At 44.3% G+C, this 22816-nt stretch overlaps 1 protein-coding gene across 4 annotated transcripts in view; it reads right to left on the bottom strand.

Moving 5' to 3' along the window:
• Nucleotides 1-612: 612 nt before the first annotated feature.
• Nucleotides 613-22816, bottom strand: part of khdrbs3 (KH domain containing, RNA binding, signal transduction associated 3) — a 409578-nt gene continuing 387374 nt past the window's right edge. For 2 of the 4 annotated variants that reach the window (XM_085992466.1, XM_085992467.1), the window contains one exon: nucleotides 13464-14247. In XM_085992466.1, coding sequence (XP_085848592.1) covers nucleotides 14147-14247 — 101 coding nt within the window. In that variant the 3' untranslated portion in view covers nucleotides 13464-14146. Of the gene's footprint in view, nucleotides 823-12597; nucleotides 12663-13463; nucleotides 14248-22816 lie in introns of those variants that run through there. The other 2 variants (XR_015078969.1, XR_015078968.1) reach the window with 2 other exon arrangements.

Below are 22816 nucleotides of genomic sequence, written 5' to 3' on the forward strand. Positions count from 1 at the left end.
GACAAAGCTACAGCTATCTTCCCTGCCTTCTATAATTTACACACTTTTCGAACCCAAGCTTGGTGTCACCTAAGAAATATCCCATATCTTCTCCTACTCTTTTCAATCTTGGTTAGTGTCCTGCACCATAGGCCGAGGCTTTTCACCTGGGTTTTGTGGATGTACAATGTTATCAGATTATTATTGCAGGAAAGAATAAGTGATAGGGACTTGTCACCAAGGCAGGAAGGAGATGGAGCTAGGCTGAGCAAGTCCCGTCAGTAGAGTAAGTTTAATTGGATGAACGGCCATTTCTTATTCCTAACTATTACATTTACTACATCCTTTACTACGACAGTACATTACAGAAACTTAAGATATTTTTGAGGCTTCTCGTTTCCATTTTAACTCCTTTAGCGTTACGATGAATGTTCACAATTAAAACACTAAATATCCAGATCTGCTCACTTGTGATAAATTTTCCGTTTCTACTTCAAAAGAGGCAACTATATGGTGGAAACCAAAATGCTATTGTATCAACTGGTTTCGAAGTGTGTTATAACTTCTAAAAATATTTTATAAAATTAAAAATAGAAAAGAGCTAGTGTAGAGTGACAGATGAATTCAAGTAAATAATGCAAAACACAAGAACTGCTTTAATAAAAAAAATTAAATGTACAGATATATTTACAATTTTACAATCTTCAAAAGTTCACAGTTTCAATTTATATGAGGAAGCAAAAATGAAGTAGGATGTTCATTTCTGTAAGATGACTGCCATTCTGTGGACTGCTGTGCTGCTCGGCTTCATTTTAACCAGTGACAGGTCAAAAGCACAGTCTCCTGTTGAAGGACAAATAATGATCTTTATTTCTGGTACATTTTTAGTTGTTCTCCTTTTTAGTAAATACAAATCACCAGAGGTTACCTTTACCTGCTGCTTTCAGAAACTTGAAAACATTTCAGTTCCTATTCCAAAATCAATTCTTTTATTCTATTTACTTGGCACTGCGATCCCCAAGTAAAACATTCATTAGCTACTATAAAATTACTGTTGGATGCATGATCCACATCTGACTTAAAATACAACAAATAAAAATTCTCAGGATGTGGGGGTCGCTGGCAAGGCCCGCATTTATCGCCCATCCTTAGTTATCCTGAGAAAGTAGTAGTGGGCTTTCTTTGTAGTGGTTTGATACAACTGAGTGGCTTGCTATGCCACTTCAGATGGCAGTTAAGAGTCAACCATGTTGGTGTGGGACTGGAGTCACATATAGGCCAGACCAAGTAAGGACAGTATGGTTCCTTCCCAAAAGACACATTAGTGAACCAGTTGGGTTTTTATGACAATCCGACAATTTCATGTTCACTGAAATTTGACTTTGTGCGATAGTGTAAAACAGGAGATATTGGGGGGAATTTTGCCGGCGCTCAGGGGGCGGGTTTGGAGGTGGGACATCTGGCAAAATCGTGAAGATTGACAGCGGGTCAGAAACCCGCTGTCAACCCGCCTCCAGACAATCTTCCCAGGTGTCGGGTCCCCGATTTGCGCAGGGACCCGACACCTAGCGGCGGGAAGAGGATTATAGGCACTTAACTGCTTGTTAACAGGTTGTTAACAGGGAGTTAAGAGGCTTTTTTCAATTTTGACATGTCTACTGCGGGCTTCCCGAAGTCCGGACACCACACCAGGTAAGTGTGGTGTGCTGTGGGTCTACTGTAATGTTTGTGCATTGATGACAGCTGCAGAAGTGGTGTGAAGGATCCAATGGGTACACTGGTGAGTTTCAGAAGTAAGAAAATGTTGGGAAAATCATTTTTAATGTATTTAGACTTTTCTGTAGGTGACAAGTTTTGAATTGTTTGTGTAGTCCCATCTCATTGGGAGAACCTCTCTCACCAGTGACAGATCGCTTCTGTAACCTCACCTGTAGCTGCCATCTGTTCTAGCCTAAGGAGGGAGTCACTGGAGAGCCTGGGGGCAAGGGCTCACCTTTGTACAGTGATTGTCAGTGTTTGCAGCACCTCAATGCTGTCAAACACTGAAAAATCAGCTGTCAAAATAAAGTGTGTGTGGCCCCTTTAAGAAAACGGCAGATGACGTATCATCAACTGACGTCATCTGACACCGGCTTCCTCTTAATTGGAGGCGGGGCATTTGGCAAAATCGCAAAGATTGACAGTGGGTTGGAAACCCGCTGTAAACCCACCTCCAGACAATTTTCACAGGGCAGGCTTAACAAGGTCAATTGACGCAAAATCGCGTCTGTGCGTTGGACATCGTTGGGGGCGGGACTGGAACCCGGAAGGCAGCTGTCCTGCCCCGAAGCTGCATCGACCGGTAAAATCGAGCCCATTGAGTCTGCAGCCGGTTTTACTTCTCTTCTGATTTTGACTTCAATAGAAATAAAAATCGGGAGACATGTAAAACTGGCTGCTGACTCACTATCATCTGTTTTACACTATCGCAAGATCTACCCCACGTTCTCTAGATTATTATTCCAGGCCTCTGGATTACTGGTCCAGTAACATAGCCACTAAAATACCGTACACCTTTGTAGTGTTTATTAACAGTTGCTTTAGAGTAGAGAACAGAAAATATTCTTCTGTGTTCCACAAAAACAGAAAAGAGATATTGTAGATTTTTTGATAGGGCCTCATGAAGAGTTGAGGCAGTGCATTATTAACATCTGCCCAACGATTAGTGTGCTGACCATGCCCTATTTTCCTGTTTACTGTCATTTACAGCATTGAGAGGCTAACAGTCAATATTAGGCCTGACATTGCAGAAACCAGAGGTAGGGGAAACTGCATAAAAGCAGCCCTGAAATAGGTGATGAGTAAATTTAAAGGCACCCAGCCACTAAAAGGTAAATGGCCACATACAAGAATACAAACATTGGTAGTCTTTACAAAGGCATCTAAGATTTTTGATGTATATTTCAGCCTTTTGGTTTTGGTGTCCATACTTAAGAAAAGACATACTTGCTCTCAAGGCAGTACAAAGAAGGTTCACTCGGTTAATCCCGGGGATGAGGGGGTTGACATATGAGGAGAGGTTGAGTAGATTGGGACTCTACTCATTGGAGTTCAGAAGAATGAGAGGCGATCTTATTGAAACATATAAGATTGTGAAAGGGCTTGATCGGGTGGATGCGGTGAGGATGTTCCCAATGATGGGTGAAACTAGAACTAGGAGGCATAATCTTAGAATAAGGGGCTGCTCTTTCAAAACTGAGATGAGGAGAAACTTCTTCGCTTCTTCACTCAGAGGGTGGTAGGTCTGTGGAATTTGCTGCCCCAGAGAGCTGTGGAAGCTACATCATTAAATAAATTTAAAACAGAAATAGACAGTTTCCTAGAAGTAAGGGGAATTAGGGGTTACGGGGAGCGGGTAGGATGATCCATCTCGGCCTCCTCCTGAGGTCCCCAGCATCACAGATGCCAGTCTTCAGCCCATTCAATTCACTCCACGTGATGTCAAGAAACGGCTGAAGACACTGGATACTGCAAAGGCTATGGGCCCTGACAACATTCCGGCAATAGTACTGAAGACTTGTGCTCCAGAACTAGCTGCGCCCCTAGCCAAGCTGTTCCAGTACAGCTACAACACTGGCATCTGCCCGGCAATGTGGAAAATTGCCCAAGTATGTCCTGTCTACAAAAAGCAGGACAAATCCAACCCGGCCAATTACTGTCCCATCAGTCTACTCTCAATCATCAGCAAAGTGATGGAAGGTGTCGTCGACAGTGCTATCAAGCGGCACTTACTCAGCAATAACCTGCTAACTGACGCCCATTTTGGGTTCCGCCAGGGCCACTCAGCTCCTGACCTCATTACAGCCTTGGTCCAAACGTGGACAAAAGAGCTGAACTCAAGAGGTGAGGTGGGAGTGACTGCCCTTGACATCAAGGCAGCATTTGATCGACTGTGGCATCAAGGAGCCCTAGCAAAACTGAAGTCAATGGGAATCAAGGGGAAAACTCTCCATTGGTTGGAATCATACCTAGCACAAAGGAAGTTGGCTGTGGTTGTTGGAGGTCATTCATCTCAATCACATGACATCACTGCAGGAGTTCCTCAGGGCAGTGTCCTAGGCCCAACCATCTTCAGCTGTTTCATCAATGACCTTCCCTCCATCATAAGGTCAGAAGTGGGGATGTTCGCTGATGATTGCACACTGTTCAGCACCATTCGAGACTCGTCAGATACTGACGCAGTCTGTGTCCATATGCAGCAAGACCTGGACAACATTCAGACTTGGGTTGACAAGTGGCAAGTAACATTCGCACCACACAAGTGCCAGGCAATGACCATCTCCAACAAGCGAGACTCTAACCATCTCCCCTTGACATTCAATGGCATTACCATCGCTGAATCACCCACTATCAACATCCTGGGGATTACCATTGATCAGAAACTGAACTGGACCAGCCATAAAAATACTGTGACTACAAGAGCAGGCCAGAGGCTGGGAATTCTGCAGCGAGTGTCTCACCTCCTGACTCCCCAAAGTCTTTCCACCATCTACAAGGCACAAGTCAGGAGTGTGATGGAATACTCTCCACTTGCCTGGATGAGTGCAGCTCCAACAACACTCAAGAAGCTCGACACCATTCAGGATAAAGCAGCCCGCTTGATTGGCACTCCCTCCACCACCGGCGCACTGTGGCTGCAGTGTGTACCATCTACAAGATGCACTGCAGCAACTCGCCAAAGCTCCTTCAACAGCACCTTCCAAACCCGCGACCTCTACCACTTAGAAGGACAAGGGCAGCAGATGCATGGGAACATCACCACCTACAAGTTCCCCTCCAAGCCACACACCATCCTGACTTGGACCTGTATCGCCGTTCCTTCACTGTCGCTGGGCCAAAATCCTGGAACTCCCTTCCTAACAGCATTGTGGGTGTACCTACACCATATGGACTGCAGCGGTTCAAGAAGGTGGCTCACCACCATCTTCTCAAGGGCAATTAGGGATGGGCACTAAATGCAGGCCTAGCCAGCGACGCCCACATCCCATCAATGAATAATTTTTTTTTTTTTTTTAAGAAATCGGACATGAGGCTAGGTTCGGATCGGTCATGGCCCTGTGGGTGGCGGAGCGGGCCCAGGGGCCGTGTAGCCTGGTCCTGCTCCTACTTCTTGTGTTCTAATTCTGTGTTAGATTTCAGGAGATGGTTCTTTTCACAGGGATTAGTGGAGAGCTCGGGAACAGGCTGCCAGCTAGGAGTCCTTCAAGAGTAAATTGGGCCTGTTCCTGGCTAGGGTGGAGATCACCTCTTACAGAGGTAAGTACTGCAGGAAATACAGGGACAGAGTGATCTCCTGGACGAGTTTCGATCGCCTAGATGGGTCGGAGAGGAATTTCCCAGATTTTTTCTCCCAAATTGGCCAATGGGTTTTTTATCTGTTTTTTCGCCTCTCCCGGGAGATCACATGGGTTCGGGTGGGATGGAGAGTGAAAGTAGATTTGAGGTTAGGATCAGATCAGCCATGATCTTATTGAATGGCGGAGCAGGCTCGAGGGGCCGATTGGCCTACTCCTGCTCCTATTTCTTATGTTCTTTGCAAAGGTTGAATAACAAAAAAGTCTGGAAAAATCCATTGATTGGTATAATAAATGTGGAGGCAGAAAACCGAGGGGGCGATTTTGCCAGCCCTGGGGAGGCGGGAATGCCGGTAAAATGGCAGAATATGGGGGCGGGTACCCAGCCCGCCTCCGTGCCATCTTCCCAGGAGGCGGATAGCCGACCCCCGCCGGGTCCCGTCTCCTGGAGGCGGGAAAGGGATTACAGCCACTTAACTGCCTGTTAACAGGTAGTTAACAGGCAGTTAAGAAGATTATCCCCATTTTTCCACCAGAGGCGCGGGCTTCCCGACATTGGGAAACCCTACCAGGGTCACCCAGGCAAGCAGTGGGTCTGTGGGGGGCCGGAGGGGTGCAAAAGTGCGCTGTGGAGGTGAGTGATGGGTGCAAGTGTGGAGTGGTAAGTATGTGAGGTGAGTGGAAAGTGACAGAAAATGTTTACTTACCTTTGTTTCTTCCTGAAGGCTTCAACTGTTGGGGATGTGGAGACTCTCGCATCTCACCGGCAGAGATGACAGATGGCTGCTGCATTCTCCGATGCAACACCATCTAATTTCTACTCACAAAAGAGGTTTGATGATTCTTGAATACAAGAACTCATCAAACAACAGAGAATGTCAGTGTTTGACAGCTTCACAGAGTGGTCAAACGATGACAAATCATCTGTCAAAAATTTTTGACAGATGAAACGTCATACGCTGACGTTCTCTGAAACCGGCTTTCCCTTAATTGGCCTGCTAAGCCCGCTGGGTAGGCTTAACAAGGTCAATCAAGGGAAAATAGCGTGGCTTGGCCACAAGTCAATGGAGGCGGGACTAAAACCTGACAAGTGGAAGTCCCGCCTCCAAAAGCTCCCCATTGACAAAATCCAGCCCCGAGTCTCTCAAACGATGGAATGGCACAACACTCCAACCCTTGTTTGATGGGTAGTGAAGTGGTGGTGGTGCAGAATGAGGTGTCACCGAACGGGTAATGCTGTTTGCTACTCCAAGGCAATCTCCTCAGAGAAGAGCATATCCTGGAGGAACATAGGAACAGGAGTAGGCCATTTAGCCCTTCAAGAATGTTCCGCCATTTAATTATATCACTCCATCTAACTGCCTTGGTTCCATGTACCTTAATACTGGCGCCTAACAAAAATCTATCAATCTCAGTTTTCAATTTTTCAACTGACCTGGCCTCAACAGCTTTTTGGGGGAGATATTTCCAGATTCCCACTAGCCTTTGTGTGAAGAAGTGCTTCTTAACATCACCCTGAACGGCCTAGCTCTAATTTTAAGGTTATACCTCCTTGTACTGGACTCACCCAACAGGCAAAATAGTTTCTCTGTCTCTACTCCATCAAATCATTTAATCATCTTAAATAGATCATCCCTTAATCCTCTATATTCAAGGGAATACGAGCCTAGTCTATGAAATCTATCCTCGTAATTTAACTCTTTTAGCCTTGGTATCATTCTGGTGAATTTGCGCTGCACCCCTCCAAGGCCAATATATCCTTCCTAAGGTGCAGTGCCTAGAACTAAACTCAGTACTCCAGATGTGGTCTAACCAGAGCTTTATACACCTCTAGTGAGAATGTAGTGGGAGAGCACTTGAGGCTGCAGCCGATTGTTACTACCAACGGTAGTGCCAGCCCTATAATGCATGCTAACTGCAGGTAAACTTGCAGCAGATACCATAGCTCTGCATTTGGGTGCCTACTACCTATGTAGCCAATTTCACACAGTCGCTGCCAGGTAGGCCTGTAAATGTTGATCTGGGGAAAATGGCAGGTGGGTGCATTCTGCCTCTGATGCAGCCTGACCTGCCTGGTATCCCTTCATTGGCCTTTCTCTTCTTCCTCAAAAAAAATGGGGAATTCCCATTGAGAAACCCATTATCTTAATTCCACTAACAACAGCAACTTGTATTTATATAGCACCTTTAATGTAGTGAAACATCCCACGGTGCTTCACAGGAGCGTTATCAAACAAAATTTGACACCGAGCCACATAAGCAGTATTAGAGCAGATGACCAAAAGCTTAATCAAAGAGGTAGGCTTTAAGGAGGGTCTTAAAAGGAGGAAAGAGAGGCGGAGAGGTTTAGGGATGGAATTCCTGAGCTTAGGTCAATGGCAGCTGAAGGCACGGCTGCCAACAGTGGAGCGATTACAATTGGGGATGCCCAAGAGGCCAGAGTTGGAGGAGTGCTGATATCTTAGAGGGTTGTAGGACTGGAGGAGATTACAGAGATAGGAAGCGGCGAGGCCATGGAGGGATTTGAAAACAAGAATGAGAATTTTAAAACTAAGGCGTTGCTTAACCAAGAGCCAATGTATGTCACACTACCGCACCAAAATAATAGCAGTGTCAAAACACTTGGCACAAAGGCTCCAGACCAAATAAGTGAAAGCAGGAAAGGAAACGCAAGATTAAAGTGTATGGAAATAGCTTCAGAAATGTTGCTACAAATCTCTCTATAGGGCTTCATAAACAGCACATCGATCAGCCCTGGGATGGATGAGTCCAATATTGGTGTAAACACTGGGGAATTGTGTGGACATCTAAATAATGTAAAGGGGGCTAATTTTAATATAAATAACCAGAAACTGGTTGGATGTGGTGCTAAATAAGTGGAAATTTATTGCAACAGAGATCCACACACCTTTCATTTAGTACACCCACTTTGTGCCATTAAATAATCCTAAAGTAAGCATACATTCCGTTGTAGAAGTTAGTTATTTTTATTATTACACATGAATGGGTTTTATATACACTGCATTTGAATTTTATATATATATTGTAGTTTTCTGGCTTTATTATAAAATGAGTGAATGCGGCAGGGGAAAAGAAAATGTTTTTGTTGTGAAGTGTTATCATAAGCTATCATCCAGCAATACGCAAATCTGAAACAGTAATTCTAATTTTGTGAAAATGTCAGCCACTGTGTTCAGAATATATAAAATTATAGACTGTAGGGGGAGAGAAATAAGGCTATAATTTAACTGTGCAGTTCAGGTAACATCAAACCACAACAATGACACTAAAATAGCTTATGGTCATCATCTGAATTTGACTTTAAGCCTTTTATAAAAACAGATTGTGATGGTGTTTCAAAGCACTGAAAATAATGCTAATCATTAAAAACAGAATTGAAACTGTATTTAATACAGCAGCGCCAAAATTCAAGAACAATGCTGTATAAATTAATAGAACATTGCCGTTTCAGCAATGATTCACCATGGTGAAGGATTGGTGAAATCCTGAGTAAATGTGGGTTGTATTCCCTGGTGATGAGGAGATCAAGGGACGATCTAACTGAGGTGTTTAAAATAATGAAAGGAATTGATACGGAATGACTCTTCCCTCTAATAGGAGATGCTGAACAAGGTGATATAATCTTAGATTTACAGTGAGGCAGTTAAATATGAATCAGGGAGAACGCCTAACAGCCCCAGAAGCCCATAGATGCAGAATCAATAGAGGCTTACAAAGGGAGATAGATATTTACTTTGGAAGTAAGGGTATTAAGGAATATATGGAGAGAAGGGATTTAGGATTAAAAAGAATGAATTGCATTGCCAATAAAATGGTGTAGCAGATTCGATAAGCTTACTCCTGTTCCTGTACAGATCTAAAACAGAATTAGAAGGTTAAGAGCTATTATAAAGCCCTATATTACAGTTCACTTAAATGATTGTGCCCAGCATTGCAAGTACTTTACCAAGTTTGTATGAAAAGAAATGCCCAAATGAGGTAGGTACAGGGTATTGCAAGAGCTGGAGTTCAGCACTGGTCCCCTTGATTAAGTACAATTATGAGCCTTATAGCTTATTTTCAGAACTTAAGATGCTAGAAATTCAGTCAGCATTTGAAAAGATAAAAGAAAGAATAACTTTCATTTATATAACATCTTGCACATCCTCAGGATGTGCCAAAGCACTTTGCAACCAAGGGGACTGGTCACCAGGACACCAACAGAGCTCTCTGCTCTTCTTCAAATAGTGCCATGAGATCTTTTACATTCACCTGAACAGGCAGACAAGGCCTCGGTTTAAAATCTCATCTGAGATACAGCACGCCTGAAAATGCAACATTGCCTCAGTGCTGCAATGAAATATCAGTCTAGTTTAAGTGCTCAAGTCCTGAAACGGGGTTTGAGCCCACAACCTTCTCACTCAGATGAGAGTGCTATCACTGAGCCCAACTAATATACTTCATACATTTCACATGCAGATCCTGTATCAGAACCTACATATAAATCATTAACATGTATTTTCTCTTCTCGGATGCTGATGGAACTATTGCGTATTTATGGTGTTTTCTGTTTTTGTTCCAAATTTCCAGTTTTTTATTTCTATAGTTTATTTCCCCCTTCCTCCAGGAAGGGCCTGTCCTCAATTGACACTTGTCCAGGATAGCACATTTTAAAATAAGAGGCTCACTATGGTAAATCCCAGGCATAGACCATCTCTCTGTGGTGCAGGGTGTTGGAGCATTGCCAATAGAGAATCATGATTACAGCCCTTGATTAAAAAGTTAGGCAATAATCATACTATACAAGATACTATAGAATGGCCAAACTCCTCATTCATGGGAGAATAATCCTCTGGATGGCATCAAGGAGCCCTAGCAAAACTGAAGTCAATGGGAATCAAGGGGAAAACTCTCCATTGGTTGGAATCATACCTAGCACAAAGGAAGTTGGCTGTGGTTGTTGGAGGTCATTCATCTCAATCACATGACATCACTGCAGGAGTTCCTCAGGGCAGTGTCCTAGGCCCAACCATCTTCAGCTGTTTCATCAATGACCTTCCCTCCATCATAAGGTCAGAAGTGGGGATGTTCGCTGATGATTGCACACTGTTCAGCACCATTCGAGACTCGTCAGATACTGACGCAGTCCGTGTCCATATGCAGCAAGACCTGGACAACATTCAGACTTGGGCTGACAAGTGGCAAGTAACATTCGCACCACACAAGTGCCAGGCAATGACCATCTCCAACAAGCGAGACTCTAACCATCTCCCCTTGACATTCAATGGCATTACCATCGCTGAATCCCCCATTATCAACATCCTGGGGGTTACCATTGATCAGAAACTGAACTGGACCAGCCATATAAATACTGTGGCTACAAGAGCAGGCCAGAGGCTGGGAATTCTGCGGCGAGTGTCTCACCTCCTGACTCCCCAAAGCCTTTCCACCATCTACAAGGCACAAGTCAGGAGTGTGATGGAATACTCTCCAATTGCCTGGATGAGTGCAGCTCCAACAACACTCAAGAAGCTCGACACCATTCAGGATAAAGCACCCCGCTTGATTGGCACTCCATCCACCACCTTCAACATTCACTCCCTCCACCACCGGCGCACTGTGGCTGCAGTGTGTACCATCTACAAGATGCACTGCAGCACTCGCCAAAGCTCCTTCAACAGCACCTTCCAAACCTGTGACCTCTACCACTTAGAAGGACAAGGGCAGCAGACGCATGGGAACGTCACCACCTACAAGTTCCCCTCCAAGCCACACACCATCCTGACTTGGACCTGTATCGCCATTCCTTCACTGTCGCTGGGCCAAAATCCTGGAACTCCCTTCCTAACAGCATTGTGGGTGTACCTACACCATATGGACTGCAGCGGTTCAAGAAGGCGGCTCACCACCATCTTCTCAAGGGCAATTAGGGATGGGCACTAAATGCAGGCCTAGCCAGCCAGCGACGCCCACATCCCATCAATGAATATAAAAAAAACACTGATCTGAAAATATTAACTTTAATTTCATCCCCATCTTAACTCTCACAAAGATAATACTTTAATCATCCCCAGCCTTGTGATTCAAAAAGGATTACCAAACATGACATTTTAATTTTGTGGACCCAGGTCTGCTGAGAACTGATTTGAGAGCAAGACTGACTTGTTTTGCTACATTGCAGCATTTCTACATTAATAACAGTGAAAACTATTCAAATAACTGAAATACATGGTCCAGCTATTTACATAACTCTAATATTCAGGATTCAGACATTTACAGATAAATCATTCAATTATTTTACAAACAACATATTTAGATGGTACTGAGCCATATGGACCAGAAAGATCTCCGGTTCTACTAATTTGTGCTAGGTTAGTTGATCTCAACCAGAAATGACATTACAATCATCCTCAATGTTGCTGGGCTGGGATGGAGAAAAATATTAGGTCAGTTTCCACTCATCACTATCAAATGATTCCTGTTGGAAGGTGTATGTGTGTATACGGACATTGGGTAGTGACACGATTGAGATCGGCGATGATGCCCCCTTCCATAGTAAAATGTATGGAACTCCGTGAAATCGACAGATGAGCCTCAGTTGTTGTGGATGGGCATTCACTGTCTACATTCAGACATGAAGAATGATTCCTTGCATGAGGTACCAAGAACAGTAGCATAGTGGTTATGTTATTGAACTAGTAATCCAGAGGCCTGGACTAATGATCCGGCGACGCGAGTTCAAATCCCACCACGGCAGCTGGGAAATTTAAGTCGAGTTAATTAAATAAGTCTGGAATATAATAGTATCAGTCATGGTGAACATGAAACTACTGGATTGTTGTACAAACCCATCTGGTTCTGTCCTTTAGGGAAGGAAATCTGCTGTCCTTACCTGGTCTGGCCTGCATGTACCCCAGACCCACAGCAATGTGGCTGACTCTTAACTGCCCTCTGAAATGGCCTAGCAAGCCAGTCAGTTGTACCAAACTGCTACGACAAAGTCACTGTGGGAGTATCTTCACCACAAGGACCACCACCTTCTCAAGAGCAATTGGGGATGGGCATTAAATGCCAGCCTTGCCAGCAGCGCCCAATTAAAAAAAATGGCTTTGTGTATATCCTTGCAACTGTCAATGTCTTCAAGAGAGAAGGGAAGGAGCAATGGAAAAAATCTGTGTTCTAGACAAATGCTGTGTTGAACAGTTTGATGAGCATTCAGTACTCAAAGGGTCAACACCTGTAATTATGTGAGCATTCAGAAGTCAAGACCGCTGTAAACACCTACCATAATGCCCAATTCCAGGACCACGGTTTTTATTCCCATTTGGCCAGAGATGTTAGAAAAAGATCCTGTAAGTGGAGGGAAAAAATTGTGAACATAAATATATTATGAGCACAATTAAAAACCAGAATGAAATAATAGCTCTTAGAAAACAGACAAGCCTTATAAAAACACTACCATGCAATGCTAGAAAAAAAGACATTGTTTAGAGTGAATTTATTCTGATTCAAAATCAAACATTTGAGACTAACTATGACAACATTATAGACAAAGGTTATGTGGTTTTTACACTTTGTTTAACAGGATAGAATTTAAGAGATCAGTTACTGCTTAGTTTGCAGTTATATAGTTTAGTCTCTACACAATTACAAGATCGATTTATAATTGTTAGGAGTTTAGAAGTACTTGAACCTTTTCTATAGTAATTTGTTTTACTCTAACAACTTTACAACCTTGCTTTTAGCGTTTACTGGTTTTAAATGTTAAAGGTAAATTAAGTGATATTAAAATCTACTTGATTCATTTACCTTTGGAACTGAAGACCTTTTAAGGGTTACACATCCACTGCCTCTGACGAATGCCACATTAGTCAAGTCTGTTTGCCTCTAAAAAGCTTTAATTGCTTCCAGCGGAGGATTCATTTAGGTAATTCTCATAAAAATTCCAAAGTGCACTAGTGAAAAAATGCTTAGACAAGATGAAATGCTGATCACATTCTTCATATATTCACTGCTCAGTAGTGTATTTTCAAAGGGCAACAATATGGACTTTTTTGTTTTTTAAAACATCATTCAGGTATCGACCTCTTAAGACAAACTGACTTTTTTTTAAAAGAAAATTTTAAAAAGACAAAAAGTATGCTTTCCCTGTTTAAAAGATTTTTGTGGATTTATTATTTGGCGTTATAAGAAAATGTATCAAAGTTACTGATACGTCACACACAGCAAGTTTGTTTTTTTTCTCAAAACTTTATTTGTATCAAGCAAGAATAGTCAATGTCTTTGATCTCAACACTACAGAATATCTGGAGACTTCAGTTACAAAAGAATACAACTTTACTTGGCATTTGGAGTTTACTGTGGTTTAAGTAAAAGTTTACAAGGGATAACGCTCTAACACAAGCTAAAATTAAAGTTCAAACCAAAACTTAAAACTAGCTTTTAACAAAAACTGAAAGCAAAACAAAAAAAACATTGATGTTAACTGAATTTGTGTTTACATTTTAAGTGATCTACATTAGCAAACCTAGTTTGGTAATAGATTTTTAAAGTCTAGTTAAACTTGAAAACCGTGTTAATCCTGTTTACTCGTTTCCAACAGAGCACATAACAAGATCAAGTCTTTCTTCCCACCCACCTCCTTCCAGAGATCAAATAATCTCTCCATCTAAGATTAAGGACTTCATACAAGAGTTCAGAACTGGTTAAACAGATCTGTTGTATTTAAGAAGGAAAAAAAATCTTTTTTATAAAATAACCAATTACTTTTAACATCGTACATCACTGCAGAAACAGCTAACTGATGATTGTATTTCACAGAGTAGATGGTGGGATCAGTATCGTGGTGCGTAGGGGTGCTCCCTGTATGCTCCTTTAGGTGCTCTTGTTGGAGGAGCTTTCATCCGTGAGTTGGAGTTCGTCCACTCTTCCTGACCTATTGTAGTTATTACAGAAAAACAATCTGCATTAGAGCAGTGAAGAAACCCACAATAATACTCACTGGAAGTTCAGATGGTAAACGAGAGCTTTAAAATCGTACTCTTGTATGAGAGACCAACATTCGTACATCAGAATTTTTTTTAAATGGTTAAGTGTCTTTGAAAAACTGCATCACAATCAAAAATGGAATTTTCCAGGTATCTGTTTTAATTTTCTACAACAATGTTTGTAATTTCTGGTTTTCAAATCGGCTTTTTCATCACGAAAGTTAAACAATTGTGAATGATGCTTTATCATATTTATTATGGCAAATACGTAGGCAGTCAGGTGTTAAGTTAAAGTCATGTGCGTTTTTCATTTAGCTTGTTTTTACAAAATTTTAGCCTGATAACTTTCTGATCTACAGGTGGTCTGATGAAGGTGTGGTAAGATGTGGGATTTTTGCATTTGATGTCATGCAGTTTTGTATAACAAGAGTTGAGATGGAACTAGACTTCAGGGAAGAGGTCTGGATACAACTTGGTTGTGGGACCAAACCAAGTTGTTCGATCTATAAATTAGTCAAATTACAGTGACTCTGTTCAAAGAACGGCGAGAGGAGCGGGAGCAGTGGTGCTATAAAGAGTGCGAGAGGAGGAGCGAGATCAGCGGCGCTGTAAAGAGCACGAGAGGAGGTGCGAGAGGAGCAGGAGCTGCGAGAGGAGCAGCAGTGCTGTAAAGAGCGCAAGAGGAAGTGGAGGCAGTGGACCTCGGCGAGACCAGAGCAGGAGCAGAGCAAAAGAGGCAGCGGCTCAACAGAGGCAGAATCCAAAAGAGTAACGTCAGAGTAGAAAAAGTGACATCGGCACAAGGGAAGGAGCTGATTGGTGAGTAGCTGGTGAGTTTTTTTTTTAAGTTTTAAGTTTACTTCTGCTTAGTTAGTTCTCAGTCTATTAAATAGAGGCATGGCAGGGCAGCTCAGTCCCGTGGAGTGTACATCCTGTGCCATGTGGGATGTCCTGGACGCTTCGTGTAGCCTGAACGACCAGGTGTGCAGGAAGTGTCACCAGCTACGGCAGCTCGAGGTCCGTGTTTCAGAGCTTGAGCGGCAGCTGGAGTCACTGCGGTGCATCCACGAGGCTGAGGGTTACGTGGATAGCACATTTCTGGAGGTGGTCACCCCGCAGCTTAAGAGTAAGCAGGCAGAGAGGGAATGGGTGACCACCAGATAGAAGAGGAGAACCAGGCAGGTAGTGCAGGAGTCCCCAGAGTGCATCTCGTTCTCCAACCAGTATTCTGTTCTGAGTACTGGTGGGAGCGATGGGTCCACTGGGGAGTACAGCCAGAGACAAGTCCAAGGCACCACTGGTGGTTCAACTGCTCAGGGAGGGAGGAAAAAGAGTGGAAGAGCAATAGTGATAGGGGATTCTATAGTTAGGGAAGCAGACAGGTGTTTCTGCGGCCGCAGACGTGACTCCAGGATGGTATGTTGCCATACTGGTGCCAGAGTCAAGGATGTCACTGAGCGGCTGCAGGACACTCTGAAGGGGGAGGGTGAACAGCCAGAGGTTGTTGTCCATATCGGTACCAATGACATAGGCAGAAAGAGGGATGAGGTACTGCAGGCAGAGTTTAGGGAGCCACGTGCTAGTGAGTACAGGAATAGGAGGATAGAACAGATGAATGTGTGGCTGGAAAGATGGTGCAGGAGGGAGGATTTTAGATTCCTGAGGCATTGGGACCGTTTCTGGGGAAGGTGGGACCTGTACAAGCCAGACGGGTTACACCTCAACAGAGCCGGGGACCAATATTCTCGCAGGGAGGTTTGCTAGTGTTGTTGGGGAGGGTTTAAACTAGCTTGGCAGGGGGATGGGCACCAGCATATAGGAGTAGAAAAGAGGAATAAGGTGCATGAAAGAGTGAGTGTGTTGCATAGTACTAGAGAAGAAAGTAGTACTAGAGTCAGAAGTAGTACCATATTAGATTGGAGCAGACTAAGAAAGACTACAAAAAATTCAAAAATGGGTTTCGAATGCATGTGCGTAAACGCTCAAAGTGTGGTGAATAAGGTTGGTGAGTTACAAGCACAATTAGCCATGTGGCAATATGATGTGACAATAACGGAAACATGGCTTAAAAACGGTGAGGACTGGGCACTTAATATTCAAGGGTACAAGGTGTTCAGAAAAGATAGGGAAGGAAAAAAAGGAGGTGGGGTGGCAGTGCTGATTAAGGAAGACATTGTAGTGTTGGAAAGGGATGATGTTCTTGAGGGGATAAGGACAGAATTCATTTGGTTAGAGTTGAGGAGCAAAAAGGGTATGATCACACTTGGGAATATTCTATAGGCCTCCAAATAGTGAGAGGGAGGTAGAACAGTAAATCTGCAGGGAAATCGCAGTGAGCTATAGAATGGTGATATTGGGGACTTTAATTACCCAAATATCGATTGGGATAATGCTTGGGTAAAGGGAAAGGAGGGGGAGGAATTTCTGAAATGTGTTCAGAAGAATTTCCTTGACTAGTATGCTCTTGGCCCAACGAGGAAGGAGGCATTGCTGGATCTGGTGCTGGGGAAATGAGGTGGGCCAGGTTGACCAAGTGTCTGTGGGAGAACACTTGGGTACGAGTGATCATCGTATCATAAGATTTAGATTAGCAATGGAGAGGAGCAAGGATCAATCTAGAGTGGAACTTCTAAACTGGAATAGGGCTAACTTCAATGGGATGCAAAAGGATCTAGCCAGGGTAAAAAGACTGACAGGAAAAACAGTAACGGAACAATGGGTGATCTTTAAGGAGATGTTCCAAGTACAGGCTAGTTACATTCCAACAAGAGGGAAGGTAAGGGAACCAAAGCAAGGGCTCCTTGGATGACGAGGGAGATAGAGAAGATGATGAAACAAAAAAAAGAGGGTGTATGATGCATGTCAGGAGAATTCTTTAAGGGAGAACCAGACCAAATACAGTAAGTTGAGAGGGGATGTGAAGATAAAAAATAAGATTGGCAGAGAGAGAATATGAGAGTAGAATGGCTGTTAACATAAAAGGGAACTCAAAAATCTTCTACCGGCATGTAAACAGTAAGCGGGTAGTAAGAGGTGGGGTGGGGCCTATTAGGCACAAATAAGGTGATATATGCTTAGAGGCGCATATGCAAGGCTAGAATACTCAATGAGTACTTTGTATCGGTGTTTACTAATGAGGTGGATGCTGACAAAATATCGGTAGCAGTGGAAAAGGTAGAAGCAATGGAAGGGGTGAAAATTGATAGACAGGATGTACTAGAAAGGCTGGGTATGCTTAGAGTGGATAAGTCGCCGAGTCCAGATGGCTTGCATCCCAGATTACTAAGGGAATTGGGGGAGGAGATAGTGGAAGGGCTTGCCATAATTTTCCAATCTTCCCTAGATGCGGGAGGGAGGTGCCTGAGGATTGTAAAGTGGCAAATGTGACACCATTGTTCAAGAAAGGGTGTAAGGACACTCCTAGTAACTACAGGCCAGTCAGTTTAACATCAGTGGTGGGTAAAGTTTCAGAAACAACAATCAAGGAATAAATGAACGGGCACTTGGAGAGGTTTAAGCTAATTAAGGAGAGTCAACACAGATTTGTAAAAGGCAGATCATGTTTGACTAATCTAATTGAATATTTTGATGAAGTAACAGGGAGGATCGGTGAAGAGAGTGCAATGGATGTTGTCTACATGGATTTTAGGAATGCGTTTGACAAAGTACCACATAGAAGGCTGGTTAACAAAATTAAGGCTGTGAGTTGTGGTAAATGGCTGTTTTTCAGACTGGAGGATGGTAGACAGTGGTGTTCCCCTAGGGTCAGTGCTGGGGCCACTGCTTTTTTGATATATATAAATGACCTGGATATTGGAATACAAAGTAGAATTTCTAAATTTGCCGATGACACCAAACATGGAGGTGTGGCAAACAGTGATGATTATACCAATCGACTGCAACAGGACATAGAAAGGCTAGCAGAATGGGCAGACAAGTGGCAGATGGAATTTAATACAGAGAAGTGTGAGGTGATGCATTTTGGCAGGAGGAACAGGGAGAGGCAATATATACTTAATGGCACAGTTTTAAAGAGTGTGCAGGGACAGAAGGGCCTGGGAGTTAATGTGCATAGATCCCTGAAGGTGGCAGGACATATTGAGAGAGTGTTTTGCAAAGCATATGGGATCTTGGGTTTTGTAAATAGAGGTATTGAGTACAAACATAGAGAAGTTATGCTGAATCTTTATAAAGCGCTGGTTAGGCCACAACTGGAGTATTGCGTCCAGTTCTGGTCACCACACTTTAGAAGGATGTGAAGGACCTTGAGAGGATGCAGAGGAGATTTACCAGAATGGTTCCGGGGATGGGGGATCTTAGCTACAAGGACAGGTTGGAGAAGCTGGATTTGTTTTTATTAGAGCAAAGGAGGTTGAGGGGTGATTTGAGTGAGGTGTACAAGATTATGACGGGTTTGGTTAGGCTAGACGGGGAAAGGCTGTTCCCACTAGTTGATGGTACAAGGACTAGGGGACACAGATTTTAGGTTTTGGGCAAGAGATACAGGGAGGATGTGAGGAAAAACTTTTTTACGCAGCGATTGTTGAGGACCTGCAACTCGCTGCCGATGGAAGTGGTGGAAGCGGAGACACTCAATGTTTTCAAGGGGAGACTGGATAGGCACTTGAGGGAAATAAACTTGCAGGGCTACGGGGATAGAGCGGGGGAATGGGACTGACTCGATTGCTCTAGAGCCAGCCACGGACTCGATGGGCCAAATGGCCTCCTTCTGTGCCGTTATGACTCTATGACTACTAATCAAACTGTATGTCGTTAAATCATGAGCTGAAAAGATGGGAATACCTACTTAAGGTAAGTCATTTTTTGCACCGTATGCTTCATTGTGTCCTTGATTTTAATGACATTGACAGTTCTCTCTTCAGAAGCCTTTGGCGTGGGATGCATTAGAGATTGTATTTTCGAATTTAACGCAGGAATTGCGTCACTCGCGTTTGACATTGTATTGGAAAGTCTGCAAAACTGTTTCATTCAAAAGTATTCTAAAGAGGAGATTTTAAACCCCTCATGGACCGAGTCTATAATGTTGTTTAGTATTTGTAGTTTCAGTAACTTGCTGTGTATTATTGTTTCTGTGTACAGGAAACTCTCTTTTTACCGGCACCTAAATAACCGGAAATCTCTCTGAACCGGCAAAATTCAGGAGTAGGTTCAGGTAAGTTTTACTTCATATTAGTGGCCGTGTAACCGGGGTTCCTGCACCTGTTGTCATGCAACAGGGACGCCTGGATCTGTGGCTGTGTACGGGGCTCTAGTACCTTAGTAAGTATACCTCTCTGTAATCCTGTCTTTTTGATCAACCGGCACCACGCCGGTCCCGGATAAAAAAGAGTTTCCTGTATTATCTTATAAACCTATTGGGAATGTAGGAATAGAAGTAGGCCATTTTGCCCCTTGAGCCTGTACCGCCATTCAATTAGATCATGGCTAATCTTAACTTTTTTTTTTTTTACCCGTCTTGGTTCCATATCCCTTGATACCCTTGCATAACAAAACTCTATCAATCTGTTTTGAAATTTTCAATTGATTTAGCCTCAACAGAGTTACAGATTTCCACTACCCTATGTGTGAAGAAGTGCTTCCTGACTTCACTCCTGATAGTGTTGTATTTTAAAGAACACAGAACATGGTGAGAATCCCATAAAATCTCTAACGCATTATATCATTCAGCGGTAACTGTCGATTCTGTAGCACACTAACTCACTCATATGCATGAAGGTACGGAATTCACTTATGTGAGGGTTGGTCTTCTTAAATAACTGTTTCTTTGCCATGAGCACAAAACAAGTGTTGGGTGAAAGCCTGAACCATAACAGAAGGCTCCCAAAATATTAATTTGGCTTTGCCCTTCAGATCCATGCTGAGTTTATGGGGTCGACTTTAGTTCAGGTGTGGGAAATTGGCGGTTTTCCCGAATTTAGTGATTCCGACACGATTGTAAATGGGTCTGTGAGACTGATGCAAATTTAACACAATTGGTCAATTGATTTCCAGCGTGTGGGAAGCCTTGGCAATTGAGTATTTCCAGTCAGAAAGTCGCAGAATATGACATCATCATTGCTGCTGCTTTGAAGGTCCACAGCAAGCCTTGCTTCCTCTGCAGGCTTCCAACCTTCAACATTAAGAAGGCACAGGAGCCTGCAGGAGGAACGGCCAGCGGGAGGGCCAGATCTACGCCCAAATTTGATGAGGCTTCACTACAGGCATTACTGGATGGTGCTAGGGCCCGCAGGGAGGTCCTCTTCCCTTCTTCAGGGAGGAAGAGGCCTCCCAGCCAGATCAACGCTGTGTGGCTAGAGGTGGCAGGCCAAGTCAACTCCTTGGGGCTTACACGAAGAACATGGTTGCAGTGCAGGAAAAGATTCCATGACCTTCTTCGCACTGGAAAAGTAAGTACTGTATGATGTTTCCATCACCCTCAATCTGATCCCTATTGACTTTCCTCACCAGCACTCAGCTTTAGCAATCTCTTCCTCCACATCCCACTTGACACTGACATCCATGCACCCTTACCCATTCCCTCTCTCTCTATGCTCACATTCACAGAACTATGCCACCATGCAGCCCTCACACTCCCTCTCACTCTGATGCTTTGAACACAACTGACAACACACAGGGAGGGCCCTTGATATTGCAACCTCACTCCATCTTTGTCTCCTTCTAAGTATCTATGCTATGCAATCTCTGCACTCACTCCTTCATTCTCACTCAACCTCCACTTGTCTCCCTCATTGCAGGAAAAGAGAGCTCACAACAGGAGAGAGCGAGCCAGGACAGGAGGAGGGCCGCCCTCATTAGCCCAGCTCACCCACTGGGAGGAAGGCGTCCTGGAGATTGCCGGGGCTGACCGAGATGTGGACGTTGGGGAAGGACAGGCAGGAGCATCCCCGCAAGCTAGTGACAGAATAGTTTTCCATCTCTCTCATTGGCATTGCATGAGTTGCTGATAATGATTCTGAAGCTACATCATATGGACTTATGATCATCTGCAAAATGCCATGTGCATGTAACCTTGGCATCACATCGCTAACTTTTTCCTTGACTCCCCCACAGGACCATCGAGAGCCCCCGTCCCCACGGTGCAGGAGGAAGAGCCTGAGAGGCCGGACTCCTCAGAGGAATGTGCAACCTCTGAGGTCGCAGCGTCATCAGAAATAAGCGCACCCAGCACCAGCGCAGACACTCACACCTCGGTGGGTCCTTCGGGACATAGAGTAGAGTTGTCACCTGGTGTATCACAGCTCACAAGTGAGCATCAGCAGATTGTGGAGACAGGGACAGCAGTGGAGAGTCCTCGTCGGAGGGCGCAGGACTCTGCCAGCTCGGCTCAGCTGCATGTCGACCCTCTGCCTCTGGGTCCATCCGTAAGATCAGAGGTGATGGAACTCCAGGCACAGATGCAGGAGTCTCTGGCAGGTTTGCCTTTGTGGAGTCATTGGCGCATGAACGCATCAACACGGAAAGGATGGCTACCTACGTGGAAATGATTGCTGCCTCCGTGGTAAGGCTGGCTATGGAAGAGGAGAGGAGGGCTACGGCCATGGAGGAGGTTAGTTTCCAGGGTATGGAAAACATGGTGATTGTTCTGAATAGAATGACATCTCTTGAGGAGCGATGGGCATCTATTAAACAGAGAAACCAGACCTTCATGGAAGTCTTTCTGAGTAGGACTGCCATTGCAGATACGGGTCCCCATGGCCCCCCTAATGTGCAGCAAGCTGCTCTCAAGCCACTTGCAGGCACTGAGGGGGACCTGACCCATGAGAGGGAGGTTGGTGGCAGACCTCAAGGAAGTGGGGGCTCCTCTCCAAGCGCTCACACTTCCATGCCACTGCAGAGCCCTCGGTCAGAGCCACGCCGGAGTACACACCCAACGGAGATAGAGGTCTCAACCCCTGCACAGCCGCAGGAGCAGCAGACTGCTGGCGAGCCCTCACAGGCTCGCCGTCCCAGAGGACGCCCGCCAAAGGTGTCGAGACAGGAGCAGCAGGAAAGTGAGCAAGGGGCCTCCACATCTGCTGAAGCCACAGGGGAACCACTACGTAGGAGCACGCGTAAGAGGAAAATAAACCACAAATAGTCACAAGGGTAGTCACTTGGGTGAAATGCTGTGTATTTTGTGGAAATGCCATCAGTTGTGTGTTTTTCATAAAAATTCTGATGGCAACTTCTGCAGTTGTGGCATGTGTCATTTCGCGAATGGGGCTGGAGGTCCTCTAATGCCAAGAGGGGAAGGAAAAAAAGGCCTCCCATGCTTCTGGTAGGTGCCTCAGTTGAGGAAGCGCTGAGTGAGGGTGGCGAGAGGGGTCTCGTAGGAGGTCACACTGGAGATGGGTGTCAGGCTCCAAACTTCCACAGCTGTGGTTATGCCTTCTAAAAGTTCCCCCAGACCTGACACAACAAAGTCCTGCCACCTGCAAATGATGACTGATCAAATATCCTCTTTAATGTTGGACCTGCAGCTGATAGTCAGCAAGCCAAAAGTGTTCACGCCAGGTT

The sequence above is a fragment of the Somniosus microcephalus genome, chromosome 7 (genome assembly GCF_052327205.1).
Source record: "Somniosus microcephalus isolate GS21.2 chromosome 7, FLI_Smic_1.0, whole genome shotgun sequence".
NCBI lineage: Eukaryota > Metazoa > Chordata > Chondrichthyes > Squaliformes > Somniosidae > Somniosus > Somniosus microcephalus.